At 44.4% G+C, this 23871-nt stretch overlaps 1 protein-coding gene across 1 annotated transcript in view; it reads left to right on the top strand.

Annotated features, from left to right (window-relative positions):
• The window catches only part of ntrk2a (neurotrophic tyrosine kinase, receptor, type 2a), a 596947-nt gene that overhangs the window by 34272 nt on the left and 538804 nt on the right, over positions 1 to 23871 (top strand). The window contains exons 2-5 of the mRNA XM_070861343.1: positions 439 to 513; positions 619 to 690; positions 6185 to 6253; positions 10886 to 11043. Of these exons, the coding sequence (XP_070717444.1) occupies positions 439 to 513; positions 619 to 690; positions 6185 to 6253; positions 10886 to 11043 (374 nt within the window). The remainder of the gene's footprint in view (positions 1 to 438; positions 514 to 618; positions 691 to 6184; positions 6254 to 10885; positions 11044 to 23871) is intronic.

Below are 23871 nucleotides of genomic sequence, written 5' to 3'. Positions count from 1 at the left end.
TCCAAAATTGCACCTGCTGTCAATGAGGTACAAACCAATGGCAGGCATCAGAAAATCAAGGTTCATTTCTACAGTACTGTTTGGCACAAGGACAAGCCCAGCAACACAAATGGTTACCAGCATGATTTATTAAATTAGTCTCTGCTACTAATTCCCTGTTGTATTATAATACATTTGCACTGTATATTTAGTTAGTGTGAAGCAATTCCTGAAAAAAAGTTTATTTTAGTATTTCACTTAAAATATCATCTCTCACCACGTTTTTACCATAAAAATGTTTCTTATAAATCAAAAAAACTGTCATGTTTTGTCCTAAATTGTTTTGAGTAAAATTGAGTCACAGTGACCAAACAAAAGCAAGTTTCAATCCAACTGATAAAGCCCTCTGATAGAGTATTTGGGTCAATTAGTAATCTTGGGTTATTTCTTGTTCAACAGCTACATTGCAAACCAACCCAACCTGTCGGGCATCAATGAACATGACATGGAACCTTACACTGGACTGAGAAATCTGTGAGCATTTCAAATAGATTAAATTATTGCATTACCTGGACGTTTGACCTCGTTATTTATCCAGTGAAGCATTAATTTATTGAACTCTTCTTCTTCATTTTTTAGAACTTTGGTTAATTGTGGATTGACATTTATTTCAAGACAAGGATTTCTCAATAACCCTCGACTTCAGTACATGTAAGTCATACATTTTTTCTTTTACTTGCCAATTTTTCTCTGTCAACTTTTGAGCTTCCCCTCCAACCCCATCCATGATGATATTGACTCCTCAATGGAATATAGTTGCAAGACCTTGACCAAGTGGTCATTATTCATGACTGTTCTCAAGCTATTTGATTGATGACCCTTATCTAATTCTTACCTGATGTCTACAAGATGTGGGGGTAGTATTTCCACAGGGGTTCTCCAGATTGTTTAGCCTTTACACCATTTCAATGACATTTCCATGGATCTTCTGCCGTTGTTACCACATATGATTGGGAAACTCTCCAAGACAATTAATGACGGTGATTTTTTAACCTCTTTTGTCACCGTAGTGAGCATATTTGAACTCTCATGTTCTCTCCTCCTTTCTTCATTTGGTTAAGTCCTTTTAATGGGTTTCTTCAGCTTGACCATGGCAGTTTGATGAAGGTTTCCTCACCCCTCCAATAAGCATTTATCCATCATTTTTTTTAGAGGCGGATTCACTTGTTATGCATTTCCAGCAGTTTTACTATTTCTTATTCTTATACCTAACACTATGTTGGTATAGTATTTTTAAAATAATGTTCAGAAACAGGGTACCACTACAATTTGAACATCCAAGACCTATTTAGCTGGTTTGTTGGCTAGACAGACTATGAGCAGTAAAAGAAGCCACTACACAAAGTTGGTCACACTTTCGTACCTCTGCCTCTGAACCTAAAGAAGAAAGCCATTTTCTGAGGATGCATAATCCTACTGATCATTAATTCAAACCCCCCTTTCCGTAAATCAGCTGCAGGATGACTTTCATGGGACACTTTACCAGTTTACCTCGAGTGCTTTATTCCTTAGAATGCAGACAGCTAAGTCACAGCACTTTTAATATATTTTTACAGTGTGATGATATTCTTAAAAAATTACAATCACAATATAATTTTAAATGCACAAAAGAGCTCTGAAAGGAATCCTTTACTGCACATTGTCTCAGTAGGTGTGAGATGCTGGAGTGAGTCTAATATGGAGCAGGGTTACCAGCATTTGGAGAGATTATACTGTATTTCACCTGCTTTTACATGTTACCCTATATGTAACACTGCTCTTATAGGTTACATTGCAACACTAGCTCGCAGGTTGTACTACTTTACACAGTTTTACACTGTACAACATTATTCTCACAGGTTATATATACCATGTATAAAAATGCTCTCACAGGTTATGAAGAAATAAAATCTGCACATTTATATCGGGCCTTTCAAATCATCAGAATGTTCCAAAGGACTTCACAGATAATAGCCAGAATTTTGTGAGGGGTCAGCGGGTGGGATCGGTGGCGGGTCGGGTGGGAAAATGTTTTTTTTATCACAACGGGTTGGGACTCTGCTGTCAACCCATCGTCACGTGCCTTTCCAAGTATCGGGTCTTGTAGCAGTCATTATGGTCATTATGACCTTATTTAGACCATCATTAAGAATACATTTTAGCTTACCTTTTGACTTTATATGCTCGCCGATGGGGTCCTCACTGCTCGGGGATCACATCCATTAGGCTGAGGCGGGAGATGAATGGCTCTTGAATCAGCTGATTACTTGACAGCTCCCACCTCACAGCTGGTCACTTTCTAAGCTCAGAAGCTGTTGTTTACTGCATTTGAAACACAGATTGAGATTTATGCAGGTTGCAAGTGTTTGAATCCAGTGTCACCTCATTGGAACAACCTTTCTCACCATTGACAGAATGCTTCTGTCATCTCAACTTCATCAACTTCTATCAACATGGGTTCCCTTTATACTCTCTCACCTTGGTCCTCAGAATTCCACCACAATCAACCCCCCAGAAGCATCAGGCACACCAGCAACACCAACAACACCATCCTTCTTTGCAATTACCTAATGCTGCACAGGACACACCAGCGTCAGCACCCGACCACATTACTGCCTGGGAGGCCAGGGATGGACTCACCATGGTCAGATTTACTTCACTTGATGCTGTACACCCTGGCTGCCACATGATGCGCCAGGTTGGCACCACACCACACCAATACCATAAAGCATACCTACAATGCTCAAGCCATTCCTTTCACAGTCATCACCATTGTGGGGGCAGTGTTATGTCTCACCATTCACTGCAACTCACTAAGCTACTTCCAAAGGTGTACACAAATGTGTCCAAAACGCAAAGTGTTGAAAATAAAGGTTTCAATGCTTGACACCACATTAACAGAAACTTTACATGAACATTAGATAAAATGCCTAAGTGGCTACCCCTGTGTGTTGTTAGTTGGTATGATTGCACTAGGATGAGGGTGAGTGTGAGTGAGGGGTGGCTGGTGAGTTGGGGATGTGAAAATATAGATAGAGAGAGAGGGATGGGTGGAGGTCCAAGGTAAGTTGGTGTGAGTAAGGATGTGCAGGAGTAGGATAGGGAAGGCAGGGTGATGGGGTTGTGATGAGAGGCACAGCAGGATGAGGTTGAGTGTGGCTTTGTACTAACGTTTCGTGATTTACTGAGATCATTGAATCATTTGCGACACTGCACCCAGGTCCTCCTGACAACATCCCTGCTTGTACTCTCCTCTGCAATGTGCAACCAGGCTGTGTTGATCTCCTGGGGAGGTCTCTTCCGCCCATGGGAAGGGAAGAGGACCTCCTTGCATGCTGCGACTCCCTCCATAAGCTTATGAAGGGCGTCATGGGAGAGCATGGGCGCAGCCCTCTGCCTCTGTGCAGTCATTGTTAGTGTTTGCAGCACCTCAGTGCTGTAGAACACTGACACAAATGTCAAAGTAAAGTTGGCCATGGTCCCTTTAAGGAAACTAGGTGATGACACGTCATCAAATGACATCACCAGATCCGCTTCCTCTAATTGGCCGGGAAACGCGCTGGGCGGGCTTAACAAGCCCATCAAGGGAAATTAATTTCACAAAATGGGATGGAGCCAACAGCGGGGCTGGGACCCGCCACTGACCCACCGAGGTGTGCAAAATCCCAGCCAAGGAATTACTTTTTCAAGCGTAGTCACTGCATAAAGCATAATTTTGCAATGTGGAAGGGTTTATAGTTATAATGGCCCAGATTTTGCAGTCAGTGGTTAACGAACAGTGCTAACTGTTAATTACACTTGCCCATCAACTTGTGGTGATTAAAAATCCGTTTCAGCGCGGCGGCCTCTACAGGGGATCCAGGACGGTATGAAGAGGGCAAGCAATGGTGTGTCTCCTTAACCAATCAGACTGAAGGATCCTTTCAGAGTCTAAACCAGGAAGAATATTTGATTCAATGCAAAATCATGCATAGAAAGTGAAAGATAGAGGAAAAGATGTGATTAAGAGAGAGATAAAAGAGACGGAAAGAAAAAGTAAAGTAAAATTATGATTTAATTTTTTTTAAACCTTCAACAATAATTTAAATCTGAAGGAATGAGACTCTACACTAGTAATAGTTAATTTTCAGTGGCAGTGAGGTTGGTTGGCAATAATTAAGACCTGTGAGAGCAGTGAAAAATTCACTTACACTTGACCGCAGAAGCTCTAGCTTTTTCTGGCGTGTTTACTGTATATCTGTCACGTAAGTACCACAAATTTATGCCCTTCCATATATGTGAATGCCGTTACTCCCGGTATCCTGGCGAGATACTGTTATAGCAAAGTTTTTGGAGGAGTAGGGCAACTTGGACAGAAACTTTTTGATTTCCGCCGTTAATTGAGCATGCAGGGTTGCCAGAAGTTGCTGTCCGATTTAATCTTTAATAACAGTGACGCTAATAACCTCACCGTTATTTTTACCGCAAAATCCGGGCCATCAAAATTATATATAAAAATAGATTTAGAGATTATACTGAGCATAACACCAGTTCCACAGGTTGCACTATATAAAATTGCTCTTACAAGCCACAGTGGCCAGGAATTTCTACGTAGCGGCGGGACCCACTCCCCCACTGTAACCATCGGTTACTACTGTTCTCACTGGTTCTCACTCCTCTCACGGACCCTCACACATGCTCACTCCTCTCATAGGCTGTCATTACTCTCACAGACTCTCACAGGCTCTCGCTGCTCTCGCAGGTTCTCATTGATCTCACTGCTCTCATAGGCTCTCACAGCTCTCAAAGGCTCTCACTGGCTCTCACTGCCCAGTTAGTTTCAGAGCTGTCATTGACAGACCACAACTTTGGGATTCCCGCACGCACCAAATCTCGAAGTTGCAGTCAGTTTCAAAGGCGGTATGATGGCATACTCTAACCGGTTGCCATCATACCGATCGCAATTCAGAGCCTATATTTATATCTCTCTCACAGCATGTATCATGTACAGCACACTCTCAAATTATGTTGTGCATAAAACCACTCAAATGTTACAATTCTCACAGGTTATACTGTGTTTAAAATCACAATCAGGTTGCACTGTATACAATAACACTCTAAAAGATTACATTGTGGATAATTCCTTTTTCAGAGCTTATACTAGCCTAGAAAAGACTTGCCAGTATTATTGGGTTTACTTTGAACATGCTACAGGACATTTTCTGTCCATTATTGTAACAGAACTGTTGGGGCTGAAATTCAGGTGCGCAAGAAAGCTGGCGCACCTATGATTTTTAGAGTGGTGCTTACTGCTGGAGTCCTTGGTATGGTAGGTAGAGCCATTTTCAGGACTTTGACATTTTTTCAAAGTCCCACAGGAAAAGACTCATAATGGGGGTGGGCCTTAGACTGAAAGCCAGGCTGATTGGCTGAAAATGGGTCGAATGAGGACTCCGCCGCTGCCAATCTGCGGTGGAATCGTGGTGACGTCACAGCACGTATGCGTCACCACGCTCTCTGCCCTCCGTTAAACGGGAGAGATTCTATCATTTTTTATCTTTGGCCACAGGGCCACTAGGGAAGATTTCGGCTGGGCCAGTGGCCTGGCAACAAAGAGGGTGTGCCAGGCTGCCTGCTGGCAGCCTGGCTGAACCCAGGAGCAGTATTTTGCCAACCGATTGACAAGTCAGCTGGCAAAAATGTTTCCATTGCGGCTGTGGCAGTGGTCCCTCCCCTTTAAGGGCGACAGTGGTGCCGGGCCGTACTCAGTGCGGAGATGGTGCACCGGCAGAAAAACCTGCCGGGGGCACCGAACGGCAGGAGATCGACAAGTTCAGCTGAATATCAGGAGGTAAGTATTTTTATTGATTAAAATTGCCGATGCAACCACTTGGGCGGGATGGGATCCAGGGCGAAAAATCCCTGACCTGAATTTAGGTCGGGTTGGCCAGTTGACACCAAAGTGGTGGCCATTCGATCTTTAATTGAAACCCTGAATTTCGGCCCCATTAACTTTTAAAATAAAACTAATGGACTAACTCGTGCATTAAAACAGTGGACAGATAGATGCCATTTGAACATGTTTATTAGTTAGATAATATTGGCAACAGTAGTTTCGAGCCTGATTTTTTCAGTATGCCTCTGTATTATAACTAACTCTCACACAGTATTTTTATTTCTATTCCAGAAACCTTGCCAATAACAGGTTTTCAAGCTTGTCCTGGAAGCCCTTTCGATACCTGGAACTGACACACTTGTAAGTGGTGTTTCATAAACATTTAGAATAAAATTAATGAAGAGGTTTCCAATGTACTAAAATCATATCTAAGCTCTTAATACTGTGACAGCATGAAATTATTTACTAAATTGAATATATATATATTTATTGTTTTAATGACAATAGCCTAGAAATTATGCATTGTGCTTATTACCATAAGGAAATTTTAAAGATTGATGTGAAATTAATGTGTTCAGTATTTCAGTATTTGGTTTGTTCTGAAAGGTTAATGCTTCCATTCGGAACAGTGGACAGAGCAATTTTTCAAACTCATTAGGTACTCATGTAGCAGTTTAACATCTGAGCGTTTGTATTAAATGTAGGCTATAATCAACAACAACAACTTGTATTTATATAGCACCGTTAACATAGTGAAATGTTCCAAGGCACTTCACAGGATTATTATGGGCCCGAATTTGGTAAAGGCCCTCGCCCGCCTGTCCAAAGGACTGCTGATGGCCGCTGAAATACCTGACGGTACTTTAGCCAGGGTTTTCATCAAAAAGGTCCTTCAAAGAGCAGCAGGTGACAAATGAGGGACTTATGCTGCCAATCTGGGCGGCAACCAATGGAAGCTCCCAATCTCGGCGGCAAAGGCGCTTGCCGCCCAAGTGCCGCCGCGGATGGAGTCGGGCCCACGGAGGGTTGAAGAACTGCAAAGAAAAAGCATTAAAAAAAATATCGGAACAACTTCAGGGGACCCCATTTAAGTAAGTCCCTGTAAAGAAAAAAAAAAAAAATGTTTACTCACCTTTTTTTTCAGTTCGTCATACCTACCTTTGGGGACAGACCAGCCTCCTCGCAGTGGTCCACCCCCATTCTGGCGCCAACTCCCAACGACTCCCATCCACACCAATCTGGCATCTCGGTGGGCGGGAGTCCACTTACGCCACTCGGCCGTCCGCTGGCGTCAGCGGGCAGTTCCCGACGGTTCTCCCCTCGCGCCCGCTCCAGACCAGATTGAAACTGGCACTGGGCGGAATCCGAGGAGGAACGTCAGCGGCAGTGGATGGCAGTTGGCGTCAGTGGGCGGTGAGTGCATCAATTTTGGGCCCTATAAGATTAAAAAAATGGAACACTGAGCCACATAAGTAGAAATTAGCACAGGTGAACAAAAGCTTGGTCAAAGAGATAGGTTTTATGGAGCATCTTGAAGGAGGAAAGAGAGGTAGAGAGGCAGAGAGGTTTAGGCAGGGAATTCCAGAGCTTAGAGCCTAGGAAACAGATGGCACGAACGAACACCAATAGTTGACCGATTATAATCAGGGATGATCAAGCGGGCAGAATTAGAGGAGCGTAGACATCTCCAGGTTGTGGGCCTGGAGGAGATATAGAGATAGGGAGGGGCAAGGCCATGGACGGATTTGAAAATAAGGATGACAATTTTGAAAATTTTGAAATCGAGGCGTTGCTTAACAGGAAGCCAATGTATGTCAGCAAGCATAGGGGTGATGAGCGGGACGATGCGAGTTAGGACACAGGCAGCTGAGTTTTGGATCACCTCTAGTTTACGTTGGGTAGAATGTGGGAGGCCAGCCAGGAATGCATTGGAATAGTCAAGTCTATGAGGGCTTCAGCAGCGAATGAGCTCAGGCCAGGGTGGAGACGGGCGATGTTACGGAGGTGGAACTATGCTGTGCATATGTGGTCAAAAGCTCATTTCAGGGTCAAATATGACACCAAAGTTGCAAACTATCTGTTTCAGCCTCAGACAGAAGTTGGGGGAGGGATGGAGTCAGTGGCTAGGAAAGGGAGTTTGTGGTGGGGACCGAATGGCTTCGGTCTTCTCAATATTCAATTGGAGAAAATTTCTGCTCATCCAGAACTGGATGTTGGACAAGCAGTCTGACAATTTAGAGACCGAGGAGGGGTCAAGTGAAAAGGTAGTGAGGTAGAGTTGGGTGTCGTCAGTGTACATGTGGAAACTGATGCTGTGTTTTCGAATGATGTTGCCAAGGGGCAGCATGTAGATGAGAAATAGGAGGGGGCCAAGGATAGATCCTTGGGGGACACCAGAGCTAGTTATGCTCTACTATGTAGTAGCTTACTGTATTTTAATTGGAAATTTCTGCAATGGAGACCCGTATTTTTCTGTTCAAATTATAACAGGAAGGAGAATGACTCCTGAGGGTAAGTGATAAATAATGTTGAGGATGTTATGAATAGAATGAACACCTGGCTATTCCTGGCTTCCTTAACATTACTTTACCTTTGCCCCACAGAGAGTATCGAAGCAAACAGGCTAGCAATATTAGACTGATGATTTTAGTTCCTTTAATATATTCTTACATTTTCTTGTAAGTTTGATACCATTATTTTCTAATAACTTAATTTGTCTTGTGTATACAGAAAAATGTGTAGTTGCCAATTTTAAACATGCAACAATATCCATTTAAAATAGCTAGTTTTGGAAGGTGAGTCATTATATTTTAGAAACTGTCTTATGATTAGAAAACACCAAACTAATAAAGGAAGTGAGTTATGTCTGGATGATGATTTTAGTTTTATGCTGCTGTTTTTCTGGAGCAAAATTAATTTAAATTACAGTTTAAAAAATACTATAAGCGTTTTTTCATTTGATAACACAGCATTGTATTACTGTAAGAATGTAAATAAAAGGAAGCCCATTTGATTAAATGCAGTTTTAATACTTTTCTGTCATTTTGTTGCAGAGATTACAGTTACATTTTTTATTGTAACATAAACATAATTCCAGTGAATATTTGATTTTCTATATATGCAATTTAAAAGCTAATCAATGAAGCATTTTTACACTCAGTACATTTCTCACATACAACAAATTTAACAGTTAACAACATAGATACGAAAATGAATATTTAGTTATAGATTATATTCTGCAAAATTATTTATATAGTAGAATCCAAAAGCATACCAATTTAAGAGAACAGATACTTTTGGAGTGATTTATAATACTCATATTAGTTAAGTATATTACCTCATTCTGCTTATTTTCATTCCGGAAGTTTTACCTCTTCCTCAAACTTCGACTCCATTCAGATTACATTGTAGATTTTGTTCACTTAACAATAAATGAGAAAGTACATATTTCTTGTGGGTTTTAGCATTTACCCATTTAGTTTGCCTTTAAACAGAGATTAGCATCTGAACAGCCTCTGATAGGCTAAAGTAAACATAGTTGAGTCCATTACTGACATTAGATTATGGGGATTTACTACATTTCTTTCTAATTAAAAGTATTACAGATTTTTTTTGCTGTTGTTGATCCTATCTGATATTCCAGCAGCAGTGCCTGTGCTGGGCTGTGAAAGGTTCCATGACTGAGTTGAACTAGGTGGGTTTTACAATGGTTCATGGCGAATCAGAACCCTTGTGAGGCCTGGCCATAATCTAATAAAAATAATAGTATTTGATTTTCTGTATATGCCATTTAAAAGCTAATCAATGAAGCATTTTTACACTCAGTACATTTCTCACATACAACAAATTCTACCAGTAACAACATAGATACTAAAATGAATCAGCATTTGTTTACAGTAAGAGTGATTTGTGTGTATTTGTGACCCGACCTTAAGGGATTAAGCAGTAATGGAGATGCAGGTTCACTGTGGGATGTAATTGAGGAAAGAAAGCTTGACTGAAGGATGAGACTGCCAACTGAATCTTTCAGTAGAACTGTTACCCTCACATAATTTTCTGGAACTACAGGGCCAATTTTCATCCTGCCCACTTGGCGGAAACCAAATGTGAACAGTTAAAATGGCTGCAGTATCCACACCAATCCCACTGCCTTTCCGCATGTTGAAATCTTCACCTGAGCTTTTGAGCAGTAGAAAGGGACACTCTTCTGAAGGCAGCTGGGTCTTTCTTTACATATGCAGATCAGGGTTCGATGACGTCATCGGATATGACTTTAATTTTAATCCGAGGTCTATTCAGGAGTGTTCTTCCAGATCCCACCAAGAAACCTGGGCATCCCTTGCCCTGGGCTACCTCGTTCTCTGACCATGCTGGCTTCCCAGCCCCCCTCCCAACCACATACTTGAGTGTTGGGGACCATTCCTATGGCTACCCGTCAGTGGCATCCCGCTCCCACCTGCCAATGAGCCAGTGCTTCCCATAATTCGGCAGAAGATTGACGGGGCCAGTGCATGCCCTGCCTGCACTACTCCCGTTGGGTGTTAAAATCCGCCCTTACAAGTTGACTATTGCATTTCAATCTTCTATTTTTTTTAAAGTACACAAATATTTGCTAGCCTTTTTTCTTTTTTGTTTCCTTAGTGCCTGTGGAGGATCCAACTCAGTGCAGTTGAGAAGGAACAACAACATAAACTGACTGCCTTATTAATGTTGCCTTTAATTCTGCTGTTAAATTTTGTTCCAAACATAATAATTTAGAAAAAAGTATAGCAGAGTACTTACTCCTTCAGCCATTTGACATTTTCTACCTTAAACCAGGCTAAGCTTCCTGGGAAACTGCTTGCTAAAATCCTTTATTTTGTTGTGAGTGGCCCTACTTGAAAACTGAGATTACTGAGTAAGCTATCTGAAGAGAAACTAATCACATAAATAATACTGTATTGGTGGGTGATGCTAATGTAGGTGTAAAATGTTAAATGTTTTTCCCTCCAGGATCTTAACAGAAAACCCATTCCTGTGCTCTTGTGGCATTGTGTGGATCCAGTTATGGCAGGAAAACAACTTAGCCACCTTAGAGATTCAGAACCTGACATGTCGAGGGGAGAATGACTGGAGGATGATGCTGTCGTACATGAGGATTCCAGACTGTGGTACTGTCAATTTTCCCATTGATCCACAAAAACATTGTGTACAATTTTTTTCCCCTCAGGTGACATTTAAAGGGTCTGAATAATTGAGGAAGAAATCACAAGAGAGGGAGAGGAAGTAGAACTAGGAAGGAGCAGGAATAAGTTAAGAACTATTAAAGGTTCAACAGGCAGAACATTTTTCTGAAATATACAGGGAACTGTTAGATTTTTAGTACATCATACAGATTCGCTGGCCTATCTGTCAATTGTAAATGCCACCAGTACTTTGCCCTCATTGATTGCCGAATATTTAACAATTTTATGTTGCAATTGCCCTTTATTTTAGTGCCATATTAATGATTTAATTATCTTTTCAATTTTACTACTCGAAAAACTGATGTCAATGAAGAATAATTGGAGCATTAATTCTGATCAGGTCTTAAAATATAACTAGGGGTAACTATGAAGAATCACTAAGGCCATTGCTATTGGGTACAGTCACCAAGTTATTGGGTACAGAGCCCCATGTTATTGGGTACAGAGCTCTATGTTATTGGGTATAGAGCCCCATGTTATTGGGTACATAGACCCATGTTATTGGGTACAGAGCCCCGGGTAATTGGGTACAGAGACCCATGTTATTGGGTACAGAGCCCCATGTTATTGGTTACGGAGCCCCATGTTATTGGGTACAGAGCCCAATGTTGCTGTTTACAGAGCCCCATGTTATTGGGTAAAGAGCCCCATGTTATTGGGTACAGAGCCCAATGTTACTGTTTAGAGAGCACCATGTTATTGGGTATTGAGCCCCATGTTATTGGGTACGGAGCCCCATGTTATTGGGTACAGAGCTTAATAGTATTGGGTACAGAGCCCCATGTTATTGGGTACATAGCCCCACGTTCTTAGGCACATAGCCGAATGGTATTGGGTACAGAGCCCCATGTTATTGGGTACAGAGCACCATGTTATTGGGTACAGAGCCCAAGGTTATTGGGTACAGAGCTCCGTGTTATTGGGTACAGAGCCCCGTGTTATTGGGTGCAGAACCCCATGTTATTAGATACAGAACGCCATGTTATTAGGTACAGAGACCCATGTTATGGGGTACAGAACACCATGTTATTGGGTACAGAGCCCCATGTTATTGGGTACAGAGCCCCATGTTATTGGGCACAGAGCCCCATGTTATTGGGTACAGAGCCCCATGTTATTGGGTACGGAGCCCCATGTTATTGGGTACTGAGCCCAATGTTATTGGGTACAGAGCCCCATGTTATTGGGTAGAGAGCTCCATGTTATTGGGTATAGAGCCCCATGTTATTGGGTACATAGACCCATGTTTTTGGGTACAGAGCCCCGTGTAATTGGGTACAGAGACCCATGTTATTGGGCACAGAGCCCCATGTTATTGGGTACAGAGCCCCATGTTATTGGGTACAGAGCCAAATGTTGCTGTTTACAGAGCCCCATGTTATTGGGTACAGAGCCCCATGTTATTGGGTACAGAGCCCGTGTTATTGGGTACAGAACCCCATGTTATTAGATACAGAATGCCATGTTATTGGGTACAGAGACCCATGTTAAGGGGTACAGAACACCATGTTATTGGGTACAGAGCCCCATGTTATTGTGTACAGAGACCCATGTTATTGGGTACAGAGCTCCATGTTATTGGGTACGGAGCCCCATGTTATTGGGTACAGAGCCCCATGTTATTGGGTACAGAGCCCAATGTTGCTGTTTACAGAGCCCCATGTTATTGAGTACAGAGCCCCATGTTATTGGGTACAGAGCCCTGTGTTATTGGGTACACAGCCCGTGTTATTGGGTACAGAACCCCATGTTATTGGGTACAGACCCCAATGTTAATTCGTACAGAACCCCATGTTATTGGATACAGAGTCTCATGTTATTGGGTACAGAGCCTCAAGTTATTGGGTAAAGAGCCTCATGTTATTGGGTACAGAGCCTCATGATATTGGGTACAGAACCCCATGTTATTGAGTAAAGAGCCCCATGTTATTGGGTACAGAGCCCCATGTTATTGGGTACAGAGCCCCATGTTATTGGGTACAGACCACAATGTTAATTCGTACAGAACCCCATGTTATTGGATACAGAACCCTATGTTATTGGTTACAGAGCACTATTTTATTGGTTACGGAACCCAATGTTATTGAGTATGGAGCCCCATGTCATTGGGTACGGTGCCCCATGTCATTGTGTACGGTGCCCCATGTTATTGGGTACGGTGCCCAATATTATTGGAGACGGAGCCCGATGTTATTGGGTACAGAGCCCCATGTTATTGGGGACATAGCCCCACGTTCTTAGGCACATAGCCGAATGGTATTGGGTACAGAGCCCCATGTTATTGGGTACAGAGCAACCCATGTTATTGGGTACAGAGACCCATGTAATTGGGTACAGAGCCCAATGTCAATGCGCACAGAACTCCATGTTATTGGATATAGAACCCCGTGTTATTGGGTACAGAGCCCCATGTTATTGGGTACAGAGCCCAATGTTATTGGGTACAGAGCTCCGTGTTATTGGGTACAGAGCCCCGTGTTATTGGGTGCAGAAACCCATGTTATTAGATACAGAACACCATGTTATTGGGTACAGAGACCTATCTTATGGGGTACAGAACACCATGTTATTGGGTACAGAGCCCCATGTTATTGGGCACAGAGCCCCATGTTATTGGGTACAGAGCCCCATGATATTGGGAACAGAGCCTCATGTTATTGGGCACAGAGCCCCATGTTATTGGGTACAGAGCCCCATGTTATTGGGCACAGAGCCCCATGTTATTGGGTACAGAGCCCCATGTTATTGGGTACTGAGCCCAATGTTATTGGGTACAGAGCCCCATGTTATTGGGTAGCGAGCCTCATGTTATTGGATACAGAGCCCAATGTTATTGGGTACAGAGCCCCGTGTTATTTGGGTACAGAGCCCCATGTTATTGGGTACAGAGCCCCATGTTATTGGGTACAGAGCCCAATGTTATTGGGTACAGAGCCCCAATGATATTCGATACAGAGACCCATGTTATTGGGTACAGAGCCCAATGTTATTGGATACAGAACGCCATGTTATTGGGTACTGAGCCCCAATGATATTCGGTAGAGACCCATGTTATTGGGTACAGAGCCCAATGTTATTGGGTACAGAACGCCATGTTATTGGGTACTGAACACCATGTTATTAGGTACAGAGCCCCGTGTTATTGGATATAGAGCTCCATGTTATTGGGTACAGAGCCCCGTGTTATTGGATACAGAGCCCCATGTTATTGGGCACAGAGCCCCGTGTTATTGGGCACAGAGCCCCGTGTTATTGGGTACAGAGCCCCATGTTATTGGGCACAGAGCCCCAAGCTATTGGGCACAGAGCCCTATGTTATTGGGTATATAGCCCCAAGTTATTGGGCACAGAGCACCATGTTATTGGGTACAGAGCCCCATGTTATTGGGTACAGGGCCCCATGTTATTGGGTGGTGAGCCCCATGTTATTGGATACAGAACTCCATGTTATTGGGTACAGAGCTGCATGTTATTGGGTAGAGAGCACCATTTTATTGGTTATGGAGCCCAATGTTAATGGGTATGGAGTCCAATGTAAATTGGGTACGGAGCCCCACGTTATTGGGTACGGAGCCCGATGTTATTGGGTACAGAGCCCCATGTTATTGGGTACATAGCCCCAAGTTCTTAGGCACATAGCCCAATGTTATTTGGTACAGAGCCCCATGTTATTGGGTACAGAGACCCATGTTATTGGGTACAGAGCCCCATGTTAATTCATACAGAACCCCCTGTTATTGGATACAGAACCCTATGTTATTGGATACAGAGCCCTATGTTATTGGGCATAGAGCCTCATGTTATTGTGTATAGAGCCCCATGTTATTGGGTACAGGGCCGTATGTTATTGGGTATAGAGGACCATTTTATTGGTTATGGAGCCCAATGTTATTGGGTATGGAGCCCCATGTTATTGGGTACGGTGCCCCATGTTATTGGGTACAGAGCCCAATGTTATTGGGTACGGAGCCCGATGTTATTGGGTACAGAGCCCCATGTTATTGGGAACAGAGCCCAATGTTAATGGGTAAAGAAACCCATGTTATTGGATACAGAGCTCCATGTTATTCGATACAGAGACCCATGATATTGGGAACAGAGCCCAATGTTAATGGGTACAGAACCCCATGTTAATGGGTACAGAACGCCATGTTATTGGGTACAGAGCCCAATGTTATTGGGTACACAGCCCCATGTTATTGGGCACAGAGCCCCATGTTATTGAGTACAGAGCCCCATGTTATTGGGCACAGAACCCCATGTTATTGGGTACAGAGCCCAATGTTATTGGGTAGCGAGCACCATTTTATTAGTTACGGAGCCCAATGTTAATGGGTATGTAGTCCAATGTAAATTGGGTACGTAGCCTCATGTTATTGGGTATGGAGCACCATGTTATTGGGTACGGAGCTCAATATTTTGGGTACGGAGCCCGATGTTGTTGGGTACAGGGCCCCATGTTATTGGGTACATAGCCCCAAGTTCTTAGGCACATAGCCCAATGTTATTGGGTACAGAGCCCCATGTTATTGGGTACAGAGCCCCATGTTATTGGGTACAGAGACCCATGTTATTGGGTATAGAGCCCAATGTTAATTCGTGCAGAACCCCATGTTATTGGATACAGAGCCCCATATTTTTGGGTAGAGAGCACCATTTTATTGGTTACGGAGCCCAATGTTAATGGGTACGGAGTCCAATGTTATTGGGTATGGAGCCCCATGTTATTGGGTACTGTGCCCCATGTTATTGGGTACAGAGCCCAATGTTATTGGGTACGGAGTCCGATATTATTGGCTACAGAGCCCCATGTTATTGGGTACAGAGCCCCGCATTATTGGGTACAGAGCCCCATGTTATTGGGTATAGAGCCCCATGTTATTGGTTACAGAGCCCAATGTTATTGGATACAGAGCCCAATGTTATTGGATACAGAGCCCCATGTTATTGAGTACAGAGCCCCATGTTATTGGGTACAGAGCCCCGTGTTATTGGGTACAGAGCCCGTGTTATTGGGTACAGAACCCCATGTTATTAGATACAGAATGCCATGTTAAGGGGTACAGAGACCCATGTTAAGGGGTACAGAACACCATGTTATTGGGTACAGAGCCCCATGTTATTGGGTACAGAGCCCCATGTTATTGGGCACAGAGCCGCATGTTATTGGGTATAGAGCCCCAAGTTATTGGGATTGCGAGCCTCATGTTATTGGATACAGAGCCCAATGTTATTGGGTACAGAGCCCCGTGTTATTGGGTATATAGCCCCATGTTATTGGGCACAGAGCACCATGTTGTTGGGTACAGAGCCCAATGTTAATGGATATGGAGTGCAATGTTATTGGGTATGGAGCCCCATGTTAATTGATAGGGAACCCCATGTTATTGGGTACAGTGCCCCGTGTTTTTGGGTACAGAGCCCCATGTTATTGGGTACAGAGCCCCATGTTATTGGGTACAGAGCCCCATGTTAGTGGGTACAGAGCCCCATGTTATTGCGTACAGAGCCCAATGTTATTGGTTACAGTGCCCCGTGTTATTGGGTACAGAGCCCCATGTTATTGGGTACAGAGCCCCATGTTATTGGGTACAGAGCTCCATGTTATTGGGTATAGAGCCCCATGTTATTGGGTACAGAGCCCCATGTTATTGGGTACGGAGCCCCATGTTATTGGGTACAGAGCCCCATGTTATTGGGTACAGAGCCCAATGTTGCTGTTTACAGAGCCCCATGTTATTGAGTACAGAGCCCCATGTTATTGGGTACAGAGCCCCGTGTTATTGGGTACAGAGCCCGTGTTATTGGGTACAGAACCCCATGTTATTAGATACAGAATGCCATGTTATTGGGTACAGAGACCCATGTTAAGGGGTACAGAACACCATGTTATTGGGTACAGAGCCGCATGTTATTGGGTACAGAGCCCCATATTATTGGGCACAGAGCCCCATGTTATTGGGTACAGAGCCCCATGTTATTGGGCACAGAGCCCCATGTTATTGGGTATAGAGCCCCAAGTTATTGGGATTGCGAGCCTCATGTTATTGGGTACAGAGCACAATGTTATTGGGTACAGAGCCCCGTGTTATTGGGTATATAGCCCCATGTTATTGGGTACAGAGCCCAATGTTAATTCGTACAGAACCCCATGTTATTGGATACAGAACCCAATGTTATTGGGTACAGAGCCTCATGTTATTGGGTATAGAGCCCCATGTTATTGGGTACAGAGCACCATGTTGTTGGGTACAGAGCCCAATGTTAATGGATATGGAGTGCAATGTTATTGGGTATGGAGCCCCATGTTAATTGATAGGGAACCCCATGTTATTGGGTACAGTGCCCCGTGTTTTTGGGTACAGAGCCCCATGTTATTGGGTACAGAGCCCCATGTTATTGGGTACAGAGCCCCATGTTAGTGGGTACAGAGCCCCATGTTATTGCGTACAGAGCTCCATGTTATTGGGTATAGAGCCCCATGTTATTGGGTACAGAGCCAAATGTTGCTGTTTACAGAGCCTCATGTTATTGGGTACAGAGCCCCATGTTATTGGGTACAGAGCCCGTGTTATTGGGTACAGAACCCCATGTTATTAGATACAGAATGCCATGTTATTGGGTACAGAGACCCATGTTAAGGGGTACAGAACACCATGTTATTGGGTACAGAGCCCCATGTTATTGTGTACAGAGACCCATGTTATTGGGTACAGAGCCCCATGTTATTGGGTACGGAGCCCCATGTTATTGGGTACAGAGCCCCATGTTATTGGGTACAGAGCCCAATGTTGCTGTTTACAGAGCCCCATGTTATTGAGTACAGAGCCCCATGTTATTGGGTACAGAGCCCCGTGTTATTGGGTACAGAGCCCGTGTTATTGGGTACAGAACCCCATGTTATTAGATACAGAATGCCATGTTATTGGGTACAGAGACCCATGTTAAGGGGTACAGAACACCATGTTATTGGGTACAGAGCCGCATGTTATTGGGTACAGAGCCCCATATTATTGGGCACAGAGCCCCATGTTATTGGGTACAGAGCCCCATGTTATTGGGCACAGAGCCCCATGTTATTGGGTATAGAGCCCCAAGTTATTGGGATTGCGAGCCTCATGTTATTGGGTACAGAGCACAATGTTATTGGGTACAGAGCCCCGTGTTATTGGGTATATAGCCCCATGTTATTGGGCACAGAGCACCATGTTATTGGGTACAGAACCCCATGTTATTGGGTACAGAGCCTCATGTTGTTGGTACAGAGTCTCATTTTATTGGGTACAGAGCCTCAAGTTATTGGGTAAAGAGCCCCATGTTATTGGGTACAGAGCCTCATGATATTGGGTACAGAGCCCCATGTTATTGGGTAAAGAGCCCCATGTTATTGGGTACAGAGCCCCATGTTATTGGGTACAGAGCCCCATGTTACTGGGTACAGAGCCCAATGTTAATTCGTACAGAACCCCATGTTATTGGATACAGAACCCAATGTTATTGGGTACAGAGCCTCATGTTATTGGGTATAGAGCCCCATGTTATTGGGTACAGGGCAGCATGTTATTGGGTAGAGAGCCCCATGTTATTGGGTAGAGAGCACCATTTTATTGGTTACGGAGCCCAATGTTATTGAGTATGGAGCCCCATTTCATTGGGTACGGTGCCCCATGTCATTGGGTACGGTGCCCCATGTTATTGGGTACGGTGCCCAATATTATTGGGGACGGAGCCCGATGTTATTGGGTACAGAGCCCCATGTTATTGGGTACATAGCCCCACGTTCTTAGGCACATAGCCGAATGGTATTGGGTACAGAGCCCCATGTTATTGGGTACAGAGCCCCATGTTATTGGGTACAGAGCCCAATGTTAATTCGTACAGAACCCCATGTTATTGGATACAGAACCCTATGTTATTGGGTACAGAGTCTCATTTTATTGGGTACAGAGCCTCAAGTTATTGGGTAAAGAGCCCCATGTTATTGGGTACAGAGCCTCATGATATTGGGTACAGAGCCCCATGTTATTGGGTAAAGAGCCCCATGTTATTGGGTACAGAGCCCCATGTTATTGGGTACAGAGCCCCATGTTATTGGGTACAGAGCCCAATGTTAATTCGTACAGAACCCCAAGTTATTGGATACAGAACCCTATGTTATTGGGTACAGAGCCCCATGTTATTGGGTACAGAGCCCCATGTTATTGGGTACAGAGCCCAATGTTAATTCGTACAGAACCCCATGTTATTGGATACAGAACCCTATGTTATTGGGTACAGAGCCTCATGTTATTGGGTATAGAGCCCCATGTTATTGGGTACAGGGCAGCATGTTATTGGGTAGAGAGCCCCATGTTATTGGGTAGAGAGCACCATTTTATTGGTTACGGAGCCCAATGTTATTGAGTATGGAGCCCCATTTTATTGGGTATGGTGCCCCATGTCATTGGGTACGGTGCCCCATGTTATTGGGTATGGTGCCCAATATTATTGGGGACGGAGCCCGATGTTATTGGGTACAGAGCCCCATGTTATTGGGTACATAGCCCCACGTTCTTATGCACATAGCCGAATGGTATTGGGTACAGAGCCCCATGTTATTGGGTACAGAGACCCATGTAATTGGGTACAGAGCCCAAGTTAATGCGCACAGAACTCCATGTTATTGGATATAGAACCCCGTGTTATTGGGTACAGAGCCCCATGTTATTGGGTACAGAGCCCCATGTTATTGGGTACAGAGCTCCGTGTTATTGGGTACAGAGCCCAATGTTAATTCGTACAGAACCCCATGTTATTGGATACAGAACCCTATGTTATTGGTTACAGAGCCCTATGTTATTGGGTACAGAGCCTCATGTTATTGGGTATAGAGCCCCATGTTATTTGGTATATAGCCCCAAGTTATTGGGCACAGAGCCCCATGTAATTGGGTACAGAGCCCCATGTTATTGGGCACAGAACCCCATGTTATTGGGTACAGAGCCCAATGTTATTGGGTAGCGAGCACCATTTTATTAGTTACGGAGCCCAATGTTAATGGGTATGTAGTCCAATGTAAATTGGGTACGTAGCCTCATGTTATTGGGTATGGAGCACCATGTTATTGGGTACGGAGTCCAATATTTTGGGTACGGAGCCCGATGTTGTTGGGTACAGGGCCCCATGTTATTGGGTACATAGCCCCAAGTTCTTAGGCACATAGACAATGTTATTGGGTACAGAGCCCCATGTTATTGGGTACAGAGCCCCATGTTATTGGGTACAGAGACCCATGTTATTGGGTATAGAGCCCAATGTTAATTCGTGCAGAACCCCATGTTATTGGATACAGAGCCCCATATTTTTGGGTGGAGAGCACCATTTTATTGGTTACGGAGCCCAATGTTAATGGGTACGGAGTCCAATGTTATTGGGTATGGAGCCCCATTATTGAGTACTGTGCCCCATGTTATTGGGTACAGAGCCCAATGTTATTGGGTACGGAGTCCGATATTATTGGCTACAGAGCCCCATGTTAGTGGGTACAGAGCCCCATATTATTGCGTACAGAGCCCAATGTTATTGGCTACAGTGCCCCGTGTTATTGGGTACAGAGCCCCATGTTATAGGGTACAGAGCCCCATGTTATTGGGTACAGAGCCCAATGTTATTGGATACAGAGCCCCATGTTATTGAGCACAGAGCCCCATGTTATTGGGTTCAGAGCCCCATGTTATTGGGTACATAGACCCATGTTATTGGGTACAGAGCCCCGTGTAATTGGGTACAGAGACCCATGTTATTGGGCACAGAGCCCCATGTTATTGGGTACGGAGCCCCATGTTATTGGGTACAGAGCCAAATGTTGCTGTTTACAGAGCCCCATGTTATTGGGTACAGAGCCCCATGTTATTGGGTACAGAGCCCGTGTTATTGGGTACAGAACCCCATGTTATTAGATACAGAATGCCATGTTATTGGGTACAGAGACCCATGTTAAGGGGTACAGAACACCATGTTATTGGGTACAGAGCCCCATGTTATTGTGTACAGAGACCCATGTTATTGGGTACAGAGCCCCATGTTATTGGGTACGGAGCCCCATGTTATTGGGTACAGAGCCCCATGTTATTGGGTACAGAGCCCAATGTTGCTGTTTACAGAGCCCCATGTTATTGAGTACAGAGCCCCATGTTATTGGGTACAGAGCCCCGTGTTATTGGGTACAGAGCCCGTGCTATTGGGTACAGAACCCCATGTTATTAGATACAGAATGCCATGTTATTGGGTACAGAGACCCATGTTAAGGGGTACAGAACACCATGTTATTGGGTACAGAGCCCCATGTTATTGGGTACAGAGCCCCATATTATTGGGCACAGAGCCCCATGTTATTGGGCACAGAGCCCCATGTTATTGGGTATAGAGCCCCAAGTTATTGGGATTGCGAGCCTCATGTTATTGGGTACAGAGCCCAATGTTATTGGGTACAGAGCCCCGTGTTATTGGGTATATAGCCCCATGTTATTGGGCACAGAGCACCATGTTATTGGGTACAGAACCCCATGTTATTGGGTACAGAGCCTCATGTTATTTGTACAGAGTCTCATTTTATTGGGTACAGAGCCTCAAGTTATTGGGTAAAGAGCCCCATGTTATTGGGTACAGAGCCTCATGATATTGGGTACAGAGCCCCATGTTATTGGGTAAAGAGCCCCATGTTATTGGGTACAGGGCCCCATGTTATTGGGTACAGAGCCCCATGTTATTGGGTACAGAGCCCAATGTTAATTCGTACAGAACCCCATGTTATTGGATACAGAACCCTATGTTATTGGTTACAGAGCCCTATGTTATTGGGTACAGAGCCTCATGTTATTGGGTATAGAGCCCCATGTTATTGGGTACAGGGCAGCATGTTATTGGGTAGAGAGCCCCATGTTATTGGGTAGAGAGCACCATTTTATTGGTTACGGAGCCCAATGTTATTGAGTATGGAGCCCCATTTCATTGGGTACGGTGCCCCATGTCATTGGGTACGGTGCCCCATGTTATTGGGTACGGTGCCCAATATTATTGGGGACGGAGCCCGATGTTATTGGGTACAGAGCCCCATGTTATTGGGTACATAGCCCCACGTTCTTAGGCACATAGCCGAATGGTATTGGGTACAGAGCCCCATGTTATTGGGTACAGAGCCCCATGTTATTGGCTACAGAGACCCATGTAATTGGGTAGAGAGCTCCGTGTTATTGGGTACAGAGCCCCGTGTTATTGGGTGCAGAACCCCATGTTATTGGGTACAGAGCCCAATGTTATTGGGTACAGAGCTCCGTGTTATTGGGTACAGAGCCCCGTGTTATTGGGTGCAGAACCCCATGTTATTAGATACAGAACACCATGTTATTGGGTACAGAGACCTATGTTATGGGGTACAGAACACCATGTTATTGGGTACAGAGCCCCATGTTATTGGGCACAGAGCCCCATGTTATTGGGTACAGAGCCCCATGATATTGGGAACAGAGCCCCATGTTATTGGGCACAGAGCCCCATGTTATTGGGTACAGATCCCCATGTTATTGGGCACAGAGCCCCATGTTATTGGGTACAGAGCCCCATGTTATTGGGTACGGAGCCCCATGTTATTGGGTAGCGAGCCTCATGTTATTGGATACAGAGCCCAATGTTATTGGGTACAGAGCCCCGTGTTATTTGGGTACAGAGCCCCATGTTATTGGGTACAGAGCCCAATGTTATTGGGTACAGAGCCCCAATGATATTCGGTACAGAGACCCATGTTATTGGTTACAGAGCCCAATGTTATTGGGTACAGAACGCCATGTTATTGGGTACTGAGCCCCAATGATATTCGGTACAGAGACCCATGTTATTGGGTACAGAGCCCAATGTTATTGGGTACAGAACGCCATGTTATTGGGTACTGAACACCATATTATTGGGTACAGAGCCCCGTGTTATTGGGTATAGAGCTCCATGTTATTGGGTACAGAGCCCCGTGTTATTGGATACAGAGCCCCATGTTATTCGGTACAGAACCCCATGTTATTGGATACAGAACCCTATGTTATTGGTTACAGAGCCCTATGTTATTGGGTACAGAGCCTCATGTTATTGGGTATAGAGCCCCATGTTATTGGGTACAGGGCAGCATGTTATTGGGTAGAGAGCCCCATGTTATTGGGTAGAGAGCACCATTTTATTGGTTACGGAGCCCAATGTTATTGAGTATGGAGCCCCATTTCATTGGGTACGGTGCCCCATGTCATTGGGTACGGTGCCCCATGTTATTGGGTACGGTGCCCAATATTATTGGGGACGGAGCCCGATGTTATTGGGTACAGAGCCCCATGTTATTGGGTACATAGCCCCACGTTCTTAGGCACATAGCCGAATGGTATTGGGTACAGAGCCCCATGTTATTGGGTACAGAGCCCCATGTTATTGGGTACAGAGACCCATGTAATTGGGTAGAGAGCTCCGTGTTATTGGGTACAGAGCCCCGTGTTATTGGGTGCAGAACCCCATGTTATTGGGTACAGAGCCCAATGTTATTGGGTACAGAGCTCCGTGTTATTGGGTACAGAGCCCCGTGTTATTGGGTGCAGAACCCCATGTTATTAGATACAGAACACCATGTTATTGGGTACAGAGACCTATGTTATGGGGTACAGAACACCATGTTATTGGGTACAGAGCCCCATGTTATTGGGCACAGAGCCCCATGTTATTGGGTACAGAGCCCCATGATAT

Source organism: Pristiophorus japonicus, chromosome 1 (assembly GCF_044704955.1).
Source record: "Pristiophorus japonicus isolate sPriJap1 chromosome 1, sPriJap1.hap1, whole genome shotgun sequence".
NCBI classification, from domain to species: Eukaryota; Metazoa; Chordata; class Chondrichthyes; family Pristiophoridae; genus Pristiophorus; species Pristiophorus japonicus.
The sequence above is the reverse complement of the archived record's forward strand: the minus strand, read 5'-3'. Positions and strand labels throughout refer to the sequence as shown.